Source organism: Lobosporangium transversale (genome assembly GCF_002105155.1).
Source record: "Lobosporangium transversale strain NRRL 3116 chromosome Unknown BCR41scaffold_33, whole genome shotgun sequence".
Taxonomy (NCBI): Eukaryota; Fungi; Mortierellomycota; class Mortierellomycetes; order Mortierellales; family Mortierellaceae; genus Lobosporangium; species Lobosporangium transversale.
Window position 1 is genome coordinate 429,976 of NW_019029011.1, and position 22,101 is coordinate 452,076.

A 22,101-nucleotide genomic window follows, 5' to 3' on the forward strand; every position below is an offset into this window, starting at 1 on the left:
AAAAATAAAAATAAAATAAAATAAAATAAAAATAAAAAAGATATTAAACAATCTCATCTCAGACTGGAGTGATGTTTTACACATTAGTCTGGTGTAGGCCGAGGGACAAAAATCAGTATGACTAAATGCATTCATTCATTTGACTATTGAATGACAAAAGAAGCCAACACGAACGCCATGAACCCTTTCGAGAAAGAAGATGAAGGAAAATATATAAAATCCAAGGTTTGATGCTGCGCTGCCAGAAGTCTAAAAAAGAAAAAAGGATATTTTACTGTTGCACCAGTTTTTATTGTGATCATGACTCCTATTCCAGCAACTCTTCTGGAATGTAAAAATTGCTGTGGATCAACATATTTACGCGTTCGTTCAATCATTCAATAAATAGATGAGGCATTTTCAGAAAGGACAACTAAGGCATGCAGGAGTAACCGGACGTTACTGTAGTACAACTCTATCAAAATGAATATCCATCTGTAGTCAATATTGGCCAAAATATTGGTCAAAAAAAAAAAAAAAAAAAACCTCTGTACTGAGTTTTGATAGGGTCAGCGCTGGCATCCTAATCTGAGATAGGTAAAGGGCTGGTTAGTGACTTTGTTGAGCCTTGGCTCTACTCTCCTAACTGTATGCAACATACACATCGTTGATGTTAGGTATGCATCAGCAGGTGCAACGATATGGCACCAATAAGTTTACATTAAAAACAAATATAAAAAGAAAGTTTGTCGACTCACCATCCCCTATAGAAAGATGGTACATGGTAATATATATATACACAACACCAACGGAAGCAGATGCATTAACTTTTGACCATCTCCCTATCCGCAAGCGTGAGCTTTGTTATATGACAGTGGGATCTGCGGGCGCATCCTCATCCAAGAGAAGTTCCGTAGACCACTAACCCAGCTTTATTGCCGTCATAATTGGAGTTTTCAAGATTGTTGGACACATCATAAACATCCCACCTGCAGTCGTACCAAAGTCAAAGTGGAGATGGATTCCCAGTAAGGAGGTAAGTATGGTCATGACAAGGCCATCCTCAATCAACGCGTAAAAGGTGTAGGTTCTGGGCGTATTTCCTGAAAAATAATGTACTACAAGATATTTTATTACTGTCCCTGCGCAGAAGAGTTTATTGTTGTATGTTTGCCAGATGCTCTTTTTTTGATTGTTTGTTGTCACTCAACATGATGACAAATCCAGGGCTCTCGGCATTTTCTTTTCTCCACATGCGCTTGCGCGCGCAGGCTCGTTCAAAGCAGCGCTTGCCTCGTTCAGAGCATCGAATAGAGGGAATCGCATGGACAACATTATTGGGCCGTGATGTGGTACAGAACAGAGGCAAAGTTATCCAATAGTTTTGGATTTCACTTCGATCACTCACTTCTTCAACTCGTCGAAGTGACAATCGAAGAGACCACTGAAGAGTCATCACGCTCGAGTATTCACAAACAGTGAGAAGTGAGAAAAATAAAAAAGACTGCGCGTATCTTCACTTTGCAAAAATGAGTCTCATTCGACAACACAACAATCCAACCACTACCAAGCGCGATCTTAGAGATAAGGATCAACAATCCTTGCCTATTATTACCGAGCAGCGCGTCTCTCTCTCTCACACCCTCCTCATCCAACTCTTGGTCACCATCCAATTTATATTCAATACAAGACCTACGCCTCCTGAGTCAATATCATCCAAGCCAACGGTATTTGCAGCAAATTGTCTTTCAGGCCCAGTATAACCCACATTCGACACGTGTCGTCTCAGCTATTCCATCTTCCATACCTGTATCTCGCAGTACACTACACGGACGAGTGTCAGCGCCACCTCACCTTTACCTTCACCTTCACCTCTGGCTCCTTGACCAATCGTCATGTCGCGTGAACTCTAGCCTAATATCACTTCTGGCTCATCCAACAGAAAACGAAAGATAGAGGAAACCGAAGAGACGACGACCAAATAAGGTAGTAAACCAAAGAGCTTTTAGACAGATGAAGGGGTGGATACGCTTATTGACCGGATACCAGTTTATGACAACTGGCAGAGACTTGGCCCTGAAGCAACAATGGGAGATTGAACAGAAGAACATAAGACTTATGAGAGCACCGCCAAGGGTCACAGGATTTGAGAAAATGAAAGATAACTGGGAAGATGCGCGTATGAAGTTAATATTCGAGGTTGCAGAACCTAGGGCCAAACTTCAATGCTTTGAAAAAAAAATAACATTAATAAATTAATCAATTGTTTCAACTAAAAACTTCGAGCAGTTTGCCATTCTAATAGTGCATCTCTTTTCTTGACCCCTTGATCTCTACTTGAGTCAGCCATGAGGTTGTCTTTTCTTTTTTTTTCTTTTTTTTCTTTCTATAGTGAAACGCGCAGTGTAGCCTTTTTTATTTTTATTTTTATTTTTTTCCTCTAATGAACTACGTGTAGGGTTTATTTGGCCAACAAATATTAATAGTAGTTCGCGGTTTGATCATGGCGAAGTGGTTCAAGGACCTATAAATACAGATCTATCTCTCCAGCATCTCTCCATCACATTCACTCCAAGCATTCTTCTCTATAAACATCATGCCATCATCAAAAAAAAAAAAAAAAAAAAAAAAAAAAGCTGTCGCGTTGTAACAAAGTTGAGTTTGGTATGATGGCCATCCACATCCATCTTATTCAACCTTTGATCCATCGTAGCATTATTCCCGCCTTGTAGAAGGACAGTCGGGAAGAGGAGAGTGTCTTCAATGTTATCGCTATGTCCTTGAGATGGAAGAAGAGGGAGGAGAGGAGGAGGAGGAGGAGAGAGGAGGTGGGGGAGGGGGGAGGTTACAGTACGGTTTGAAGCTCGTTGTCACGCGTGGTATCGACTATCTCGACCCTCATGGTAAAAATCAAAGGTTATAATAGAACAGCAGTTGTTCTGTAATAGTGGTGCAGTCCGCGCCAAAATCACAAACAAATATATTTTTAAAATACTCAATTTAAATTGAAATACCTTTTGGCGAAGTCGAATTCCACCGATGCCGTTTTTGGTTAGTCCACACGGCGATGGACTGTGCACAGATATTTACTACAAAATATCACTTCATACCATGGACCATGCCTCGACGATTCCCCTCAACTCTGCAAGAACTGCCAGGCCAGAACCTCAATCAAGTTGAACCAGATATACAAGCCATTCCTCCCCTGTCGTTGCGGCCGAAAACAACGTGGATAGCAATAGTAACGGCATTGCTGTTCCATTACAACCTTTGATTTTTACCATGAGGGTCGAGATAGTCGATACCACGCGTGACAACGAGCTTCAAACCGTACTGCAACCTCCCCCCTCCCCCACCTCCTCTCTCCTCCTCCTCCTCCTCTCCTCCCTCTTCTTCCATCTCAAGGACATAGCGATAACATTGAAGACACTCTCCTCTTCCCGACTGTCCTTCTACAAGGCGGGAATAATGCTACGATGGATCAAAGGTTGAATAAGATGGATGTGGATGGCCATCATACCAAACTCAACTTTGTTACAACGCGACAGCTTTTTTTTTTTTTTTTTTTTTTTTTTTTGATGATGGCATGATGTTTATAGAGAAGAATGCTTGGAGTGAATGTGATGGAGAGATGCTGGAGAGATAGATCTGTATTTATAGGTCCTTGAACCACTTCGCCATGATCAAACCGCGAACTACTATTAATATTTGTTGGCCAAATAAACCCTACACGTAGTTCATTAGAGGAAAAAAATAAAAATAAAAATAAAAAAGGCTACACTGCGCGTTTCACTATAGAAAGAAAAAAAAGAAAAAAAAAGAAAAGACAACCTCATGGCTGACTCAAGTAGAGATCAAGGGGTCAAGAAAAGAGATGCACTATTAGAATGGCAAACTGCTCGAAGTTTTTAGTTGAAACAATTGATTAATTTATTAATGTTATTTTTTTTTCAAAGCATTGAAGTTTGGCCCTAGGTTCTGCAACCTCGAATATTAACTTCATACGCGCATCTTCCCAGCTATCTTTCATTTTCTCAAATGTTGTGACCTTTTGACGGTGCTCTTCTTCGGTTTCCTCTATCTTTCGTTTTCTGTTGGATGAGCCAGAAGCGGCATTAGGCTGGATTTCACGCGACATGACAATTGGTCGAGGACCCAAGAGTGGAGAAGGCGAAGGTGAAGGTGAGATGGCTGTGTAGTGTACTGCGGGTTCGATGCGGGAATGGAAGATGGAATAGCTTAAACTACACGCGTCAAATGTGGGTTGTACTGGCCCTGAAAGGCAATTTGCTGCAAATACTGTTGGTTTGGATGATGATATTGATTCAGGAGGTGTAGGCCTTGATAGCATTGAGTATAAATTGGATGGTGACCAGGAGTTGGATGAGGAGAGTGAGGAAGAGAGGCATGCTACTCGGAAGTAATACGCAAGGATCATTGATCGCGCTTGGTAGTGTTTGGATTGTTGTGTTGTTGAAGGGGGATTCACTTTTACGAAGTGAAGACGCGCGCCACTGTTTGTGTGGATACTCGATTGTTACTTCGATGAGTCGAAGAAGTGAGTGATCGAAGTGAAATCCAAATTATGCAAAAGTATTGGACAGCTTAGTTGCTTTTGTACCACATCACGACCCAATAACATTTTCTATGCAATCCCCTCAATTCGATGCTGAACGAGGCTCAGACTGAACGAAGATGGACGGATGGATGCGTTGTGGCCACACTCATCTTTTCTTTTCTTTTTTTTTCACTTGTTGCGCCAGCAGTCCCTATTATACCAAGAATACGAGTAACACACAAAAAGCGCCTTATTAGCGCTGTTGCGGAGGAGTTCATTGCAATTTGTGCTTACGCAAATCTGGAGATCGAAGAACATCTTCGTCAGCTAACAACTTTTTGCGCATATGTGTATATAAAAATACACGTTATTTGAGAAAGACGACGCGTATTCCTTTCTCGAGGGATATGGACAGGGTGTTCGAAGAATACCAATCACATAACTTCAACGGGTGCCTTCGACTCATCCACCCCTAACTCGATTGCTTGATGGGCTTGATAAGCCAGAGCCGCTTCTTCCAGGAGAACCAGTCCGATATTCGTACCCATCCCGGATACACTTGGCGCAACTAATGGTGTTCCTTTTCCTTTTCAATGAGCGCCGTCGCATGATCCCATATCTTGGGTGACTCGAAAATGCACCTTTGCGATGGGGGCAACAGCTGTTTACGACCATCGTGGAAATTTTACTTTCTTTGCTACTGGATATATAGGGTCTATGCACGACTCTACTGCATACAAGGCTAGCAGGCTTTACGGGGAGCCTCACCGGTATTTTGAGGATGGCGGATATCTGCTTGCTGATACAGCTTAATCCCAACATTGATCCCACGATACAAGAATGCCACAGGTGATCAATACAGGTTCAATGCTCTCCATGGTTCTGCTCGTAGCATTATTGAGAATGTTTTGAATGTTGAAGAGCAAGTTCCCATCTCTTCAGTCGCTTCCCTTCAAGATCGTAAAAAAAAAGATATCAAGAAGATCTCCTTGCTTGCGCTATATTGTACAACTTCACACAGCTCGATAGGGTCAATAGCATGGACGGGGGCGATGTTGTGGATTTCAATATCGAAGATTTAGAGCCTTATGAAGAACTAGATGAGGTGTAGGATGAGAGTCCACGAAGGACTTGAAGGAATTAACAGGAGAAACGATCTCATGGCATTGGTTTTGGAAAATAGAAATAATAGAAACAGAAGTCGGGCTAATTAAAATTTATTCTTGTTCAAGAAAACAGGACTCATTTGCTTTGAAGCAGCTTTTCCTTCAAAGTTGCATTCTCACACATGATTTGCACTCGCGTGCCCTCCCACTGTTCCTTCTTGATTTCCCATTGAGCCTTTTTGTCTTCCCACTGGGCACATCGATCTTGAAATCGCTTTTCCTCTTCAGTCTTTTTGGCTTCCCATTGGGCACATCGATCTTGAAATCGCTTTTCCTCTTCAATCTTCCTGACTTCCCACAAGGCCTTTGCGTTGTCAAATCTAATTTCTTGTCTGGCGAGATTTTCCTCTCTATAAATAAGGGAGGCTTCCCTGTCTTTTTTCCACAAATCAGAATCATTCAATTCGCGACGAGTTTGGACAATGGCTTCCAATATTCGTTCTCCAATGTCGTCGTTCTTCGGTTTACGTTTTTTTGAGGGTCCTCCTTTACTTGATTTTGGACTTTCAGCCTCCATGCCTTGTGCTGTTCTCTTCTGGGTTAATTTGGATGAAGGAACTGCTTTCAAAAACTGTTAATTATGACCGTCTGACAAAACTTGCATTAGTAGAACGATCAATGATTATTTACCTTCATTAGTTATCTCGACTTCACTATTGCCATTAGCGACGCTACTCGTGCCAGATGCGTCGTCTGAATCACTGTCAAAAAACGCGGGGTCTGTAAGGTCCTCAACCTCGATTAAAGGGGGAGGGTTTCGTGCCAAACTTCCAGCATATACTGCATCGAAGTCATCGAAATACGGACAAATATCCTTCACTTTTTTGAGAGCATATGTATTCTCCGTATTCCCTTCCTCAGTGGACATCATCAATTCCTTAGCTTCCTTAGCTTGGTTGTAACGTTGCTTTGCGTATTGTATTTTTGACTTGATTTGCTCAGAAGTCCAGTCAACGCCAGTTTCCTTCTTCACATACGCCGCTATCTCTCGGCGGAGGTCATTAGGCTTATTGCCTGAGGTAGGGCGAGCGTTGTTCATTCGTCTATGATTGTCAGGATCAGTAAGCCATGCAACTAACTGTTGCATTCCTGGCTTTGTCCAAAAAGATGATTTGTCTACCGTTTCGACATCCTCTTTTTTGCCTTTTCCTTTTTCTTTCTTTGTGGGCATGATGTCAGGATTTACAATGATTGATGGGTGGCTCTGTCTGTTGCCGAGTGGAAGTGATGCGATGCGTGGCGAAGGCAAAGGTGATACAAGTCGATGCGTAGGAGTAACATATGATTGATTGTAAACCTTGGTCCCAGGATAAGGTGAGGTCGAGTAAATGTGGCGGCGGTGGTTGTAATAATTTTGACGATAATTCCGATAATAATACTGGTCTTCAACGTTGTTTGCAGCTCATTGCGGAATGGTAGACAGTGATGGAGAGTTACCACAAGAAATAGAAGAAGGAGCCGTTGAGGCCCTAATAAAAGGATGCTGAATGGGATTCATTTCAAATTGACGCGTAAAAAAAAACAAAATTAATGTGTCACGCGCCGTCTATTCGAGAATAGAGGTTTGTGAATAGAGATTGGGTAAATGATGTAGACCAGAGGGTCAAGCTTGTCGCTCTTTTTGGCTAGACTCTTTCAAATATAAATGGTTTACTTAACAAAATTCTTATAATTGAAAAGGACTAACCAAAAAGAGTGACAAGCTTGACCCTCTGGTATAGGCATTTTGAGGAAAAACGAGGCTTCGGCGGTGAGCGGATAGACCAAAAAAAAGTCTTTTCGGGGATAGACACCCTTATTGGCGTATACTCTCTATTCTTATCGATTTTGTGACACTTCTATTCTCCAATAAATTGCATCAATTACTCCTTATTCTTTTCTTTCTTTTCTCACTTGTTACGCCAGCAGTCTCTATTATGCCAAGGATACGAGCAACTTACAGAAAGCGCCTTATTAGCACTGGAATAGGGGCTAGCGCATCTAGAGAACGTTATTGGCCCTTGATGTGTGGTACAGAACAGACCAATAATCTGCATAATTTTTTCACTTGATCCTTCACGTCTACAAAATGTGATATCTAAAAAAGACCGCCGCTCCCTAGAAACCTCAACTTTGTCCCGAAGGCGCATTTCCAAGCCCTTTACCCGAAGGCCGTGTAGCACCAACCTCCTTTTTTCGACTAATATCTAATCTATTCCACTCCGAAAAAAGCAGTGGGTATTGTTAAACACGCAGCAAGTCTTCATATTTTTTTTTTTTTTTTTTTTTTTAGTTTATTTTTAGCATTGATGAAGTATTAAGGCTACGCCGCATTGCTTGTGCAAGTTGATGATCCTATCGAGCCACATGAACAATATAGGTTCTAAAGGTAGAAATAAGGCGGTAGGCTGACCTTTTATTTTTCCCTTTTTTAGATGCGCGTAATAAAAAGAAAGTGAGCAGGTGGACAGTCGATATGAAATGCTAATATTTCTAGAAATGGGCGTAAATACATGACCATGTACATACCACACCAAACGTTACACATCACTCTAGGCGTAACGATTAGAGAAGGGGATGGCGATGATGGATAGGATGAGAAAAAAAAAAAAAAAAAAAACGCGTATAAAAAGAGCCATAGAATCTGCCCTTTTTTTTTTCTACTTCATCTTTATCCAACATTCACTTCTCTTTACTCAACCCGCTTAACAAGAATAAACAATTTTCCATCATGAAGTTTGCTCTCTCTTTGGCTGCCATTGCCACGGTGCTCTTCTCCGCAAGCGTGACCTCAGCTGCTCCTGCTGGTGGACCCAATGGTCAAACGGCTGCCTTGATTTCGACCAGTCAATATTGTCTCTTCCTTCCACGTGATTATGGTGGTGATATCGCAGAAAGTGAAGATGATGCAGTCGCTTTCTGCAACACTGCCATCCCGACAGCCCCTAATGCCCGTAAGCTCCCAACTGGGTTCGTCCAGAGCATCCATTTCGTCAACAATACATCCAAGAGCTATGTCCAGATCACGGGTCGTATCGACCGCTCCAAGTATGGCCTTTCTGAAAGCGATGGTGGTGGACAGTATGATATCAAAGCCCCCGTTGGTTCCAAATGCGCTGGTTATGGATACTATGTGCAATTGCTTGGTATACAAGAGAAAAAGAAGAGTTTACAATAGCTTTCTTTTTTTATGTTATGATCTAATAGGAAACGAAGCTGACGCGTTTTTGTTTTATATTTTTTACACATAGAACCCGATGAGGAGATTTATTGCCTCCGCTGTTGCAAGAATAAGTCGGATTGCCCTGTGAACAAGTCCACATATGGATGCAGAGATGTCCTTGGTGGTGACTACTCGTAACGAGCTAAATTATAACATTGAATAAAAGTTCGACTCGTATTTTTTACTATTATTCCTCCTTTCTATAATATCATCTGCTGTAGCAGCGAACAATGACTTGACATGTAATAGACGAGTAGCTATTAAGGTTCTAGTACCAAAGGAAAATAAAAATAAAAAAGACGGCGGAAGTCTAGGGGATGGAATGGGTTCAGTTTGATAGCATACGCCCAATAGTACAACTATCAACCAACAAAAAAAAAAAAAAAAAAAAAAAAAAAAGAACTGGGCTAAACAAACATAAGAGTTGGTCCAAAAGCGCTGCATACATCCCTCTTCCTTGTTATCGCTTTCGCGTCTCTTTTGTTTGTATTCTGACGCTCATTTTAGCTTATTTCGAAAAAGAAAAAAGAAGTGGGTTCATGAACGTATTAAAAGTCGATAAAACTTTATCCCATTTTCCTCCACTTATTTGGGCATATGGATATTTCCCCTCGCTTCTTCCATCCTTTTGCTCTCTCTCTCTCTATTTTCTCTCTAGCTCTATTCGTCCACCCATCCACTCACGACCCTTATATCGTTATTCTAAATAGATACGCTGCGCCAAGGTTGTACGGTTTCACATTCTTTACACTATCCTGGATCAGGCACGTTCCTCGGTTTGAGCGCCAATCAAGACTTTTCCTTGCCATTATAAAAATAAACTAGACTGTGCTATTTTTTGATAGCGTTTATTTACGCCCATATGCTCGTAAAAATATCTCGTTCACTAACACTATCCACATATTCCTATACTACATGTGTATACGTCTTGCCTGGTTATATGATGCAATCTATGAGGCCAATTCAACCAGAAAGAGAAGGAAGATTAAAAGAAAAGGCGCAGGCTAAAACCGTTTGTCGACTTTACGCACATCTACCCATTTTTCGAAAGAGGCGCTCAATCTTCAAGAACGCTAACACAATCAGGCACGCCAAATAATAAATGTGATTTGGGCATCTGTAGTGAAGGCGAAAGCAAACGGTGCAAGATGTCCAAAAAATAAAAATAAAAAAACGCATGAACAAGGAAATAATAAAGAGAGAGAGGAGATAGAGTTGGTTGGGCATCTTAGCAACACCCCAAAGGTTGAAAAGTTTCCTTGTCCTCGTGCACATTTCAGGTAGGCATCAACATCTGATGTTCATTTTGCCCAAATACCTTCCGTTCTTTTTTTTTTTTTTTTTTTGTTGTTGTTGTTGTTGTTGTTGTTGGGAAACAAGGCATCAAGGTAGGAAAGGAAAGAGGGTTGAGTTCAGATGACCATCACTCGACAACCGTTGTCAAAAACAAATGCTTGTTTGATCCGTTCACTTGCTCTAACCTCTCTCACAACTCCATCTCTTTTTTTTTTTACCATCATGTCATCGCTTCCTCTACTGGGCTTAGCATTGGACAGGACGTTGGAAAATCAGTAAAGATACGCGTTATGCTGTTTATTTTCTCATCATCTTTTAATTCTTCAGGAATTAGGACAAGACAAAAGGAGGCATTCATGCTTCCTCCGTCCTTTTCCCTCTCCCCTGTACCTAGACCTCTTTCATCATGTACCACAGCATCCACTAGCACTGATAGGATTGTCAACGGCTACGGCGTCATTCGCAAAGAATAGACACGAGATACATAGCCTTTATTTTATTTTATTTTATTTTATGTTTTTATTTTATTATTCTTACGCATGTTGTTTTCCTACGCATGGTCCATTTCCTATTAATAAACTGCGTTCCGAACAATAGTGATTCATGCCAAGTTGCCATCACGTTTTTCTCTCATCGCATGGGATCAACGTGGTATAGTATTCTATTGGTGAATGTTGATTCAATCACATATACCCACATCCACTCATTCATACGGTTATAGATAAGGCAAAGTAGCTTGTTCAGCATTGAATTTTGGCGTTGAAATGCATCATGCATTTCATGCACAAGGAATTGGGTAACAATATTCTGACGACAAATGATACCGATCCTTTCAACCCTCTCTTCAAGTTGTAATAAAGAAAGTGAAAAAGAAGAAAAAAAAAAACGGTATAAAAGAGCTGTCCTTTCTTTTTCTTTTTTTTATCACCATCAGCTTCTTCATCTTTTCATCATTAACCTAGTCTTACTTTTTTTTTTTTTTTTTTTTTTTCTTGGTCAACATGTTGTTCAACAAATCCTTTCTTGTCTCTTCTGTCCTTTTGGTAATTCTTTCTGTTGCCTTGGCTGCACCCAGACCTCCCACGGGCCAGACCGGCGCCATCATCAGCGAGAGCAAATATTGTTTATTCCTCCCTCCTATGTACAGAGGCGGCATCGCCGAGAATGAGGACAAGGCCGTAGCTTTCTGTAGCAAACCCATGGCCGAGGCCCCTAATGCCGGTATTCTCCCCAAGGGATTCGTCAAGTCACTGCATTTGGTCTGTACCAGGCGTTATGTCCAGATCACTGGCCGTATTGATCGCTCCAAATATGGTCTGTCCCGTAAGGATGCTGGTGGACAATATGATATCAAGGCCCCCGTTGGCGCTAAGTGTGCAGGTTACCCTTACTTTGTCGAGCTGGTCGAACCTGATATCCAAATCTACTGCATGCGCTGCTGTCGAAACAAGAGTGATTGCCCCACTCACAAATCTACCAAAGGATGCAAGGCTGTCATCTCTGGTGATTATTCTTAAAAAAAAAAAAAAAAAAAAAAGGCTCAGTGGAGTTTTTCATGTTGTTATCTATCCTATTATACCATAGTAATGCATCTTGTTCGTAAAAATTAAAAAATAAAAAGTCCGTGATACCTAAATGTTCTGTTTACTGATTCATATCCAAATTGAAATGCAGCCCTAGAAAAAGAAAAAGCGGGTATGGGCTGTAAAATGATCATTTATGACACATACTAGAGTTAGTCCAACACATAGATAGCTATTAAATATTGGATGTCTCCAAGCAACAAGCCATAATGCATTCAAGGAAATAAAAGTGCTTTCTACATCTTTGATAAGGGTTTGTAGTATATTATATAAATTAACAAACGAACACTACTTTAGCGTGAAATGAGGTCGGATCAAAAGACTCAAAAATTAACAAGATCATCCAAGTCCGGTTCCTCGTCATCATCACTGAACCTTGATGTGCTAAGCTTTTGTGAGTAGGTGATCAGAGGCATAGTCCGAAGACTCTTCTCCATCGACTCCAACAGCTCATTAAACTCCTCAAGTGTACCTAGCATTCCTGACTGTATACCCTTGTTCTTATCAATAGTGCCACTGTTGCTGCTGTTGCTACTACCGCAACGCCTTCCAACTGTAGCGGCCATACTTTGAAGACCAGTCTGAAAGCGGTAGATGATTAAAGCAAGTGATGAGTTAGTATACTTCACAGTATACAATAATAAAAAAGCATGAGCCTTTTTCATGGAAACTGTTTTCTATTCATTTCGGTGGGAGCTGTTTACCTTCAAAATATCCACGCGATCATCTTCCTTATCCTCTTCATCATCCGAGCCTACCACTTGATCCCGTAATGCCTCCAGGTCAGCCAAAAAGGTATGGGTGTCCTCTAATCGTCGTCTAACTCTTTCTTCCCTCTCAAATTTGACTCGCACGCGCTTGAGTTCTTCCCTCGTCTTCTGCCGCCGTCTCTGTGTTTCTAACAGCCGTGTCCGTAGCTCCTTCTTTAGGGCAGCAGCTTTTCGCGCAGAAGCCTTCAGGAGAGTGTAATCATCCAACGTATCAACCTATCAGTCCATCACAAGGTTTTCCCCGTTGGTGAATATGCTACTCTAAAGTTGGACTTTATCTTTAACGAAGCGATGGGAACGAGACATGATGCTACTTACCTGTTCAATCAAAAGTGTTTCCATATTTTCACGGAGTGTCAACAATTCTTGCTTCAAACTGGGTTCGTCAATTGTTTCTCTGAACCAAATATTTGAAGAATTTTAATAATAAAAGGCGTTAGTAAAAATATTTTGAAGTGACTATTACTCCTTCTGTCATGTCATATCGCATAGGCTTAACTTACATAAACTTATCTGCAACATCCCTAACAGCTTCTGCGATGACATCCATCTCGCTGAGTGGGGCATTGTCGATTTCCAAGATGCTCTGAATTGCCTCCTGTGCGGATGGCGTCTCCTTGTCATGATCCATAGGATCCTCTTCCATAGGCGATTCTTTGGTCCTCTCCTTGTTGGCATCAGTGGCAGGGCGACTAGCACGGTTAAAGGAGCCTCCAAACTTGAGACAGTGGATCTGAAGTTGTTTAAAGTTTTCCACCGTTTGATCAGAGATACCTTTCCTGCTCCCTTTCGCTTTTTTCGTCAATAATAGTGAATCATCATTTTTGTGCTCTTCATCCAATTTCATTGCCTTGGTTATGGTCTCCTCAATATCGCTCTCATTGTCATTTGTATCCATTGCTGAAGACTGCTGCTGTAAAAATACTGAACGGGCTATCGTGGCGCCATGTTCTGGCCCTAATGGCCTAGATGATAGTTGCACCAGGGTTGCTTGCCGAAGAGGCTTTGGATCATTCAAAGTAGAAGCCCCTTTCCCTGGTGCTGATGTTAGCGCTAATGATGCTGGAGCTATACGATTTACATCCTTGGGTTTTGGCGCTTTAGCTGCGTCTATATTAACGAATTTCTCCCTGCGCAACATCTTTTCGGGCAATGCGAATTTTTTCTTTAGGCTGCTAGTTGCCATTGGTTTGACTGACATTTTATTGTGATAGATAGGTGATGGGTCTTCATTTTCATCAGGTTCTTCTTCCAGAATGAGACGCCGACGCTTGATCGATCCTACATCATCCCTGCGAGTCGATATATTTGTTTTGTCTGAGGGTGTGGCCGAAATGGAGGTCCTTTTGAGATCATTGTGGGTCTGTGCTGGTGTTATGTTTTTTTGGATTAGCTCTGGTATAGGATCATGAACACCATAATCATCTGTAAACCCTGTATCATCAATAGTATCCTCAATAACAGGTCGCCGATCGAATGTGGTTCCTAATACTCTTCCTGAGGACTCCTCAGAGTGTTGGGTGCTATCAGATGAAGTAATTGCCTTGTCTCTGCTCGACTCACTTTGAGAGTTAGGTGATATTCCTAGAACAGGAACAAGGATATTAGCTAAATCAAAGAATGGCTTGTTATTTGAAAAGGGTAATCCAACGAGGCATATAAAAGCCCGCAGATGAATATCCTACCACTCATGCGATTGGTGCTCCAAGCTTGCTTAATACTAGGGGCTTGTGTGGTGGTAAGCCTTGATGAATCTGCACCAGTTCCTACTGACACTACTCGTTGACTGTCTGTAGATGGGTTTGGAATGGAGGAGGGTGAGGATATAGGTACCGAGAAGGCAGGTGTACGAGTATCCTTAAGAAGGTTTAGGATTGGTGTAGGACGACGAGATCCATTCGCTAATGATGAAGCTCTTGAGGCTCTCCTTGCTGCTGAATCTTTGTCAATTGAAAGGCTGTTTAACGCCTGTGAAAGCTCGAGCTGAGCTGAGGTATGGGCATTCCGGATATCCAACGAAGGTCGTTGGAAATCAGATTTCCCTATATCTGATTCAGGCCTTCGCAAGTCATGCGCTCTTTCTGATGTCTCCCTTGTTAGCTTTGGTGATAGCATAGTCCCTGGTAGTCTTCCAGTTGCTCCGCGATCTGAATCTTTTGTTGGTTTAAGCGTAAAGCCTCTAAAATCCGATTGATGAGCTCTACAAACACATCAAACATATATACCATGAAAACAATCAGTATCTGTACTGCAAAATTAATAAATAAATAAAGGCATCGGATTTGAGGGATCATGGCACGTTACCCTGCTCCTCTAAAGCGCGCTTTGAGTCGTTCCTTATATTTTTCATTCAATCCTTCTATGTTGGTTGACATTCTGGGCCCATTTTTGACATTTTCAAAGTTAGGCAGTGCTGTTGTTTCGGCTTGCTGGGGAGCCGCAGTTGCTGTGGAAGAGGTTTGTGGGGCAAGGGCATTTCTCCCAATTTCTATTCCTGATATCGTTGTCGCTTGGGCTATATCTGTGGCCTTTTCAATGCTGAATCCACGAAACTTGGGCTGACGAGTCCTACAAACGCGGAAAAAAAAAAAAAAAAAAAAAAAAAAAAAAAATTAACATTACTACTAATAGGGAGCTGCAATCTGTTCCAAAGAGAGCGCCATAACGCTATGTATGAGTGTCATTACCCCGCTCCTCGCTTTCTAGCAAGCACCTTTTCCTTAAACTTTTGTGCAAGTTCTAGTTCTGTAGTTAATGGAGGCAATCTGTAACAGGTTATTCCTAATGTTTAACAGCTTTTTGTTGCGAGATCTTTTGGACCAACCTGAAGCCCTACTTTTCATCTACATTACCTGCGCCATTGTCAAAATTAGACATTGCAGCAATTGAAGGTTATAAGGGCTTCGTGTTGGCAAATAAACATGTCCATGCAACATTCTATTCCCGGATCCATACTTCCAAAAACAGGTCACGTTTCGTATTTTATTCAATTTTGATGGCAATACGAATAATTACTTGTATTGTATTGTTAATGTTATGCAACCCAGCCCTTGGCTATCCGTTCTAAGCGATCCTCAAGCTGTCTCAAGTACAGGCTTCCAGGGTATACTTCATTACCCAAATGCTCCTTCCAGCCATGCGATTCCCACGGCATACGGTCCTCTGCTTCCAAAACCTCACTTCCGATTACGAAGTTCTGAAATCCAGTAGAGCGATGCGTGAGAATACCTTCTCGTGCACGAGAGTTCCATATTACTGAATTGGCCCCAGAGTAGCCCTGTCCTGTGCCCATGTCGCCACGGTTTATGATCTTGATTGCGCCATCAGTAGCGACTTGGTCTACAAGGATACCGGTACAAAACTTCATGTGGGGTCCTATTTCTCCTGGTGCAAATTTTAAGGGGAGAGGCTCACGAGGCTTTCCAATATTGATCGTCTGGGATCGGTGAAAGACAGTAGGGCCCATAACATGACTAATATCGACAAAGAAATGGAATGACCCCTGCGAAAGCGAGTTCTTGATGAGCACTAACTGGCCAGAAAGTTGAAAAGCGGATTGGCCTGAAAGCATGTCATTAGGATAAGAATGTACGACAGAGTCCATCGTAAGATGATGGACGTTTGTTCCTACTGAAATAAAATTGTGAAAGTAGGCGCTGGTGACATGTGTAATATACATGTGGCAGACGCTGTCGATCCGGAAGGCATAGTTCGAAAAGATCTCATGTGAGAAACGATAATCTTTGCTTCCTCGGCCCGTCTCATCTAGCATGTCCTCGGTTTTGCGTCCAATATTCTTAGGAAACACCATGTCCAAGTACTGGATACCGAGCGCTCGGATCTTGTTATCTTTGTACTTTGTCACAAACCCACCTCCATATTGCCTTCGAATCGAGATAGGCAAAGGTGCGTCTAACTGCACAACGCCTGTCTGTGAGTTGAGCGACCGAATGGTCCTATACATCTTTGCTTGCATTTTCCGCCATGGTCTCACGCCCTTCTTATTCGTGTCGAAATGATCCATGCCGATATCCTCAATCCAACGTTTATTTCCAACCCGAGTAACAACTACCTGGTCGCCCACAGCCAATCCTGAATCATCGAAAAAGGTTGGGTCCAGTGACAAGTAAAAGGAGCCCACAGGGATATAGTCAGCTACGATTGGGACATTGGTGTTTTGCATCATTATATCCTCTTCTCCTCTTTAAACAAACAAAAGCAAAAAAAAAAAAAAAAAAAAAAAAGAGGTAAGTATCAATAAGTTGGAATTACTGCTTGGTTAAGAAGTTTGGTAATGGTAATTCGAAGATTAAAACGACAGAAATTAAATTACAAGATTTCAATAGCATAACGCGGCCCTGTGGGCTCCCATTGACACACAATTCTGGAGCCACCGGCAGGATCCCCACGGAATAAGATACCGCTTGCTCGGATTTTTAGTGGCCTCGAGATCCTGTAGATGCCTTTTTCGAGGACGAGTGCTCCTTTTGGCACTACATCTAGTCCTTGTACAAGACCTCCTGTTGTTTGGGAAACGCGATTAATAGCTTGCTGAATCCTATCTGTATCGTCCCCTTGATCAGAATCATTCCCAGCGGCAGGGCGTGGCTGAACACGCTCTAGCACAGGTACATCCTGTTTTGCGTCAGGAATATCTGTATTCCCTTCATTCCATCCGACCATACTAAAGTCCATGATGCGATCACCTTGGCGATTGTACGCCAGATAGCCGAGAGGCGATTTAATATCATTTGTTACAGTTGGACGAACAATTTTGCTGTACGGCTCATCAGAGAACAAATCAGGGAAGATTATTCCGTCCTCATCCCGGTCATCCTCCTCCTCAACACGACTCTTATCCTTGCGACTAACACTTCCTTGGCTATTTTGAGGATGATAATGCACGGGATTCAGCCCACCTGCCATTTTTTTTTTTTTTTTTTTTTTTTTTTTTTCAAAAAAAATAAAATAAATAATAAATAAATAAAAATAAATAATAAATAAATAAAAAAATTATTATTATTGGAGGTATCAGAGAGATATACGCATTAACAACGCTAAATAGCAAAATGGATATTGTGCCATAGGACGTACGACTGCAGCCTCACCATACCATGCTTAACATGCCAAAAAGGGTCTTGGAAAACTTCTTCTGGTGGTATGGCCCAATTGTTAGTCGCAAACGCGCTCGTCCTTGCGTTGCTATCAAAAGCGTCTTCATTGGTATGAAGATGGACGTCGTCTTGATGTTGAGCGATCTGCAGTCCTCCTTTTCTAGCTTGATCGATCTCGTCCTGCTCGTTCAGCCAGTCGACTTGGGCTTCATTCTCCAATAGATCAATTTGATCCAATTTTGGTCGGGAAACCTCCTGACTGTTGTTTTCTTTTCCAGTTTGAGACTCTGACGGCTGTTTGCCTGTGATAACTCTATTATCAACATCATTTACCTTATCAATTTCACCTAATATTTCAAAATGAATTAAATTATTATTCAGTAACACATGAATCTCAGTTGCGAAGTTAGTCTTTTGCTTGCTAAGGCAGCCACGTAAATGACAGAGTTCCTGATGCTATGCATTGTGGCCTTTACCTAATCGAGTTCGTCCATTTTGATAGCTCTTTAGCTTAGGGTTGCTTAGTTCGTTAACATCCTCGCGGCCGTCGCAAACATTGCCGTTGCCGTTGCCTGCAGCACATCTTCCAATGGGGACGTTGTTCGGTGTCGAATGACTTTGATATTGAAAATCACTATCCTTAGAAGAAAGGGCCCAGTCGGACGTTTCCGAGTCATCATACTGAAAATCCATTGACGTACTCTCGATCTCTTCGTCAGTAAGGCCTTCCCACGGCAAAGGTTCTTTCGAATGATGCACTAAACTGAGCGGTTTACGATCTGTTTTATATAGTTTTTGAGATTCATCCATCAATTGTTTGTCCTCAGGGGTGAGTTCAAGGTAGAATGAGCCTCGTAATCGGACACGGTCGAGTTCTAATCTGTTGATATATGCTTCCTCTTTTTCCTTTTCTCGCCTATCCTGTTCAGAAATCGCAGATGATTGAAGAGGAGGAGGTGCGCCAGCCACGACTGGGATTCGGAGTTGCTCAACAACTGAAGTTAAAGAGTCATACGGTACAGCTATGTTTTTTGCCTCTTGAGTCATCTCTTTGGCGGATATCACTGTAGCTGCAGCAAGCAGCAGCACAATGGATGAAACCCAGACAATATGACATCGCTTATAGCACAATCCACGAGGTCTAGAGTAGCCAAATGAATGAGAGACAAAAGGGGCGCATGAGATGGGTACTAAATTGTTTTCACTATTATAATTAATCTCTTTTCCGCTAGAGGTTCTTCGTAGCGAAGAATATTACCTGAACAATTCTGAAGTTATTGTAGATCTGGAATGTTGAAGACTTGGAATATAACTAAGACCAAGATGAAAATGAAAGACGACGCGGTCCACCCGTGTCAAGTTGGTTTTCCCACGACTGTGTTTGAAAGGTCCAAGCTGATCCTCCATTTTCTTGCTGACTGGTGGATATCAGCGGAGCTATAACATGCGACAGACAGAGAAAAAAAAAACCATAAAAGTGAGTCGCTTCCAAGCGATGGCAACCCATTGCGCACGTGTAATAAAAAATGTTTAGGCATAATAAATATATATATATAATCAAATACCAAGGAGTTTTTTTTTTTACCAATGACTATTTTTGTATATATAATACAATCAGTATTTTATTTTCTTTTTTCCAAGTCAACTTGGCTGTGATGTTTGATTGGTGGTAGATAAAATATCCCCTAACTTGATTAGGCGAGATGATGTAATTGGGGGAACTTTCTTTTTTTATTTCTGTGTGAGTTGAGGCAAAATTTTCTTTGGAGATTGAAATGGAAACAATTGAGAAGCAATGGAGGTCATGGTAAAAAAAAAAAAAAGAAAAAAGAAGAACAAAGAAGACTAGACAGACCTTAATTACATTGATTCCTCTCCCTTGATTTCCATTTTCCCTTGTTTCTTCATTTTTTTTATTTTTTATTTTTTTTTCAATCAGGATGGAAAAGAGAAGATGGATTACAGGGCACGCTAGCTTCTAAAGTATAAATAAGAGGCAATGTTTTCCTTCTCTCTCGAGCAACGCACCTTTGTCTACTGAATAACAGCCAGGTTACTGAAGCATATTCTTCCACTCAATCACATGCCTCACTAACAAGATTGGTTCGAAGAAACTGCTGCTGTTATAATTGATACCGCTTGATGGAGATTTTTTATATCTTTTATTATTTTTTGAAATGTTGATGCTATTATTTATGGTTGGTGTTCATGCAAAGGTGATAGCAACAAGGGCGTACAGCTATCGAGAAGCCTTATCCTCATCCTTCTTCGCTTCAAGGTCTTCTTCATCTAGTACTTCACCATAACCTTTAGTAAAGACTTGAACATGATGAATCGAAGGCACACTGCGCAGCTCAGGTGGGTTAATAAAGAAGAGATATTCGCGCCCCGGAAGTCGCTCCTCAAGATACCTGCGGATCCAATCCTCATCTGGCAATGGATTCTTGGACCATATTAACCAATGCTCAATACCGGATTCTACCGAGTATGGGAATTCATTCTTTTTGAGCGCAAACTCCAGAGGGTCAACGGGCTCTGTGGGCGAAGGAGGAGGAGAGCCCGAGGACGAGGAATCATCGCTGTCCGTGGAGGGAGAGGAAGGAGAAGAAACATTTTCCATAGGTGGCCAATGAAGAACTCGCTGGCGAATATATTCATCGGGTGACCCATACTTCTTTGTACGCCTTTTGATGGCCCGCTGGTATGCTTCCTGGACGGCCTCGGATCGGGCCATCGGACTCAAATCCTTTTCGGCAACCAACTTTGTAAGCTCCTCCCATGTAAACTTGTGTTTTGTAGGCTTTTTGAAGACAAGAGGCTTTTTTGTCGGGGTAGAAGGAGCGGATATGTCAGAGTCTGAGCGAGATAATGTTTGTTGTTGATCTTTAGTAGAGAAAGAGCTCTGTGTCTGGGCTATGGAGATATCGAGGGATCCTTTGAGGTCAGCACCCTTTTTCCTAGGTTCTTGGGCTTGCTCATGCACCGTCAGGATATCTGATTCGAGCTCGATATGATCTTTGGTCATTACAGCTAATAGTCTATTCGTATATGAGTGTGGAAGTGATTTTTTTTGTTTCTAGTAGTGAGTGGTTAGTGGAGAGTAAATGGGGTGTTCGGATTAATGATATAGTGGTAGGGATGGTAACAGGATGATGATGATGATGATGATAATATATAAGTACAATGTTAAAATATATACATAAGAAAAAAAAAAATAATAAATATGTAACAGAAAGAAAAAAAAAATTATGGCGCCTTTTTATATGGCAGACTGGGATAGCTGAGAATAAAAAAAAAAAAAAAAGCACAAAACGGCAGTTTACAGTGGTAATATGATCAATTAGAATCTCACATTTATTACATGTGTATGAGTGCTTTTTTCGGATTTAAAAAAAATTTTTTTTGTCATTGACTACAGGCGCCGGGTCATGTGATATTACTTTTTTTCCCTTTTTTTTTTTTTTTTTTTTTTTCTCGACTTTTACTTTTTGATTCGAAGAATGATATAGCCAAAGGGATCATCATCTCTGGTTCCTGCCTCATAAAAAGAGTTTTTATAGTGTGCGCACTCAGCAGCACAATAGGCGAGATAACAGCTTCGTGGCACTGCGCACGCATCTCCATTGGTAGATGTTGTGTAATCTTTTCCCCTTCCTCATACTTCCTCCCCCCCCTTTTTATTTCTTTCTTCGCCTTTTTCGTTAACCAATGCCTGTGTGCGCGAGTTAGGCGTGGGCCATTACTAAACTCCTTTTTTTTTTTTTTTTTTTTTTTTTTTGTTTCTATCGCAGACAAATTGACCGAATCCAATGATGGATCAGGTTGAAAGGATCGTCAAGGGCTAGAGAAATAAACAACCTGAGTCATCTTTAGTAGACAATGTTATACTGGGGTAGACAATCTCTCTCCCTTTTTGCTTTTTTGTTTTTTAATTTTCATTTTATTTTTAATATTCTTTATTTCTAGATTTTATTTTTATTTTTATGCTATATAAGATTTTTATTTTAAATTTATTCTGATTTTTATTACATTTTTATTTTATTTTTTATTTATTTTCGATTTTAATTTTTATTTTCATTTTTCAATCCTAGTCAATGGGCGTCAATAACTTGTAATCCTTGTCATGAGGAAGATGCGACAACATGCACGCTCCGTGCCCCTTGTTGTCAATTGAGATGGGGAAGAGGGAATGATTCTTCTGCCTCGGAGGATCCAGGACATGCCAGACTTAGACACTGAGAGAGAAGAGCTCTCTTTGCATAAGCTCATAATAAACGGTGGATGAGATATGAAGTGGACTGAGCGGCAGGCAATAATAACAATTATAGATAGCTTCATGCAAAGCAAAAGCAGTGACAGACACAAATATGGATTGCTTTATTGGATGAGATTGATTCAACGGTGCCATTTGAGCTTACGGGTAAATTGTCCAA

The 22,101-nt window shown here is 41.3% G+C and overlaps 9 protein-coding genes across 9 annotated transcripts; 3 read left to right on the forward strand and 6 right to left on the reverse strand.

The window, feature by feature from the left end:
* Positions 1 to 1,992: 1,992 nt before the first annotated feature.
* BCR41DRAFT_372793 (hypothetical protein) lies at positions 1,993 to 3,647 on the forward strand (the record flags this gene model as incomplete). Its single annotated transcript, XM_022026719.1, has 5 exons — positions 1,993 to 2,158; positions 2,438 to 2,493; positions 2,693 to 2,882; positions 3,006 to 3,220; positions 3,579 to 3,647. The coding sequence occupies 5 exons, from the start codon at positions 1,993 to 1,995 to the stop codon at positions 3,645 to 3,647; spliced, it is 696 nt and encodes a 231-aa protein (XP_021879035.1).
* A 107-nt stretch (positions 3,648 to 3,754) lies between these two features.
* On the reverse strand, positions 3,755 to 4,883 carry BCR41DRAFT_398736 (hypothetical protein; the record flags this gene model as incomplete). The annotated part of the gene is made up of 3 exons (XM_022028988.1): positions 3,755 to 3,771; positions 3,985 to 4,467; positions 4,832 to 4,883. The coding sequence occupies 3 exons, from the start codon at positions 4,881 to 4,883 to the stop codon at positions 3,755 to 3,757; spliced, it is 552 nt and encodes a 183-aa protein (XP_021879036.1).
* Positions 4,884 to 5,644: 761 nt separating this feature from the next.
* Positions 5,645 to 7,208, reverse strand: BCR41DRAFT_358443 (hypothetical protein). Its single transcript, XM_022025047.1, has 2 exons — positions 6,334 to 7,208; positions 5,645 to 6,261 (listed from the first exon to the last, which is right to left on the reverse strand). Exons 1-2 carry the CDS (start codon positions 6,872 to 6,874, stop codon positions 5,780 to 5,782), a joined length of 1,023 nt encoding a protein of 340 aa, XP_021879037.1. The 5' UTR covers positions 6,875 to 7,208; the 3' UTR covers positions 5,645 to 5,779.
* A 1,147-nt stretch (positions 7,209 to 8,355) lies between these two features.
* Positions 8,356 to 9,048, forward strand: BCR41DRAFT_358444 (hypothetical protein). Its single transcript, XM_022025048.1, has 2 exons — positions 8,356 to 8,828; positions 8,934 to 9,048. The coding sequence occupies exons 1-2, from the start codon at positions 8,414 to 8,416 to the stop codon at positions 9,041 to 9,043; spliced, it is 525 nt and encodes a 174-aa protein (XP_021879038.1). The 5' UTR covers positions 8,356 to 8,413; the 3' UTR covers positions 9,044 to 9,048.
* Positions 9,049 to 9,829: 781 nt separating this feature from the next.
* BCR41DRAFT_136468 (hypothetical protein) lies at positions 9,830 to 10,231 on the reverse strand. Its single transcript, XM_022019513.1, has one exon. It carries the CDS (start codon positions 10,178 to 10,180, stop codon positions 9,929 to 9,931), a length of 252 nt encoding a protein of 83 aa, XP_021879039.1. The 5' UTR covers positions 10,181 to 10,231; the 3' UTR covers positions 9,830 to 9,928.
* Positions 10,232 to 11,181: 950 nt separating this feature from the next.
* BCR41DRAFT_358448 (hypothetical protein) lies at positions 11,182 to 11,737 on the forward strand. Its single transcript, XM_022025049.1, has one exon. The coding sequence runs from the start codon at positions 11,203 to 11,205 to the stop codon at positions 11,716 to 11,718; it is 516 nt and encodes a 171-aa protein (XP_021879040.1). The 5' UTR covers positions 11,182 to 11,202; the 3' UTR covers positions 11,719 to 11,737.
* A 332-nt stretch (positions 11,738 to 12,069) lies between these two features.
* Positions 12,070 to 15,464, reverse strand: BCR41DRAFT_424107 (hypothetical protein). Its single transcript, XM_022030374.1, has 8 exons — positions 15,407 to 15,464; positions 15,242 to 15,299; positions 14,859 to 15,122; positions 14,240 to 14,754; positions 13,058 to 14,138; positions 12,873 to 12,951; positions 12,489 to 12,770; positions 12,070 to 12,365 (listed from the first exon to the last, which is right to left on the reverse strand). The coding sequence occupies exons 1-8, from the start codon at positions 15,429 to 15,431 to the stop codon at positions 12,108 to 12,110; spliced, it is 2,562 nt and encodes an 853-aa protein (XP_021879041.1). The 5' UTR covers positions 15,432 to 15,464; the 3' UTR covers positions 12,070 to 12,107.
* Positions 15,465 to 15,588: 124 nt separating this feature from the next.
* BCR41DRAFT_388277 (hypothetical protein) lies at positions 15,589 to 18,715 on the reverse strand (the record flags this gene model as incomplete). Its single annotated transcript, XM_022027983.1, has 4 exons — positions 15,589 to 16,756; positions 16,888 to 17,473; positions 17,668 to 18,015; positions 18,145 to 18,715. 4 exons carry the CDS (start codon positions 18,713 to 18,715, stop codon positions 15,589 to 15,591), a joined length of 2,673 nt encoding a protein of 890 aa, XP_021879042.1.
* A 1,004-nt stretch (positions 18,716 to 19,719) lies between these two features.
* BCR41DRAFT_358454 (hypothetical protein) lies at positions 19,720 to 20,778 on the reverse strand. Its single transcript, XM_022025050.1, has one exon. It carries the CDS (start codon positions 20,400 to 20,402, stop codon positions 19,908 to 19,910), a length of 495 nt encoding a protein of 164 aa, XP_021879043.1. The 5' UTR covers positions 20,403 to 20,778; the 3' UTR covers positions 19,720 to 19,907.
* Between the last annotated feature and the right edge of the window lie 1,323 nt (positions 20,779 to 22,101).

Coding starts and splice junctions, on each gene's coding strand:
- BCR41DRAFT_358448 (XM_022025049.1), top strand. CDS start 11,203: ATGTTGTTCAACAAATCCTTTCTTGTCTCTTCTGTCCTTTTGGTAATT.
- BCR41DRAFT_136468 (XM_022019513.1), bottom strand. CDS start 10,180: ATGTGCACGAGGACAAGGAAACTTTTCAACCTTTGGGGTGTTGCTAAG.
- BCR41DRAFT_358443 (XM_022025047.1), bottom strand. CDS start 6,874: ATGCCCACAAAGAAAGAAAAAGGAAAAGGCAAAAAAGAGGATGTCGAA. Junction 6,262..6,333: donor AGTCGAGATAACTAATGAAG/GTAAATAATCAT, acceptor TTTTGAAAGCAG/TTCCTTCATCCAAATTAACC.
- BCR41DRAFT_358444 (XM_022025048.1), top strand. CDS start 8,414: ATGAAGTTTGCTCTCTCTTTGGCTGCCATTGCCACGGTGCTCTTCTCC. Junction 8,829..8,933: donor ATACTATGTGCAATTGCTTG/GTATACAAGAGA, acceptor TTTTACACATAG/AACCCGATGAGGAGATTTAT.
- BCR41DRAFT_424107 (XM_022030374.1), bottom strand. CDS start 15,431: ATGTCTAATTTTGACAATGGCGCAG. Junction 12,952..13,057: donor GATGTTGCAGATAAGTTTAT/GTAAGTTAAGCC, acceptor TATTTGGTTCAG/AGAAACAATTGACGAACCCA. Junction 12,366..12,488: donor ATCGCGTGGATATTTTGAAG/GTAAACAGCTCC, acceptor TACCGCTTTCAG/ACTGGTCTTCAAAGTATGGC.
- BCR41DRAFT_358454 (XM_022025050.1), bottom strand. CDS start 20,402: ATGGCCCGATCCGAGGCCGTCCAGGAAGCATACCAGCGGGCCATCAAA.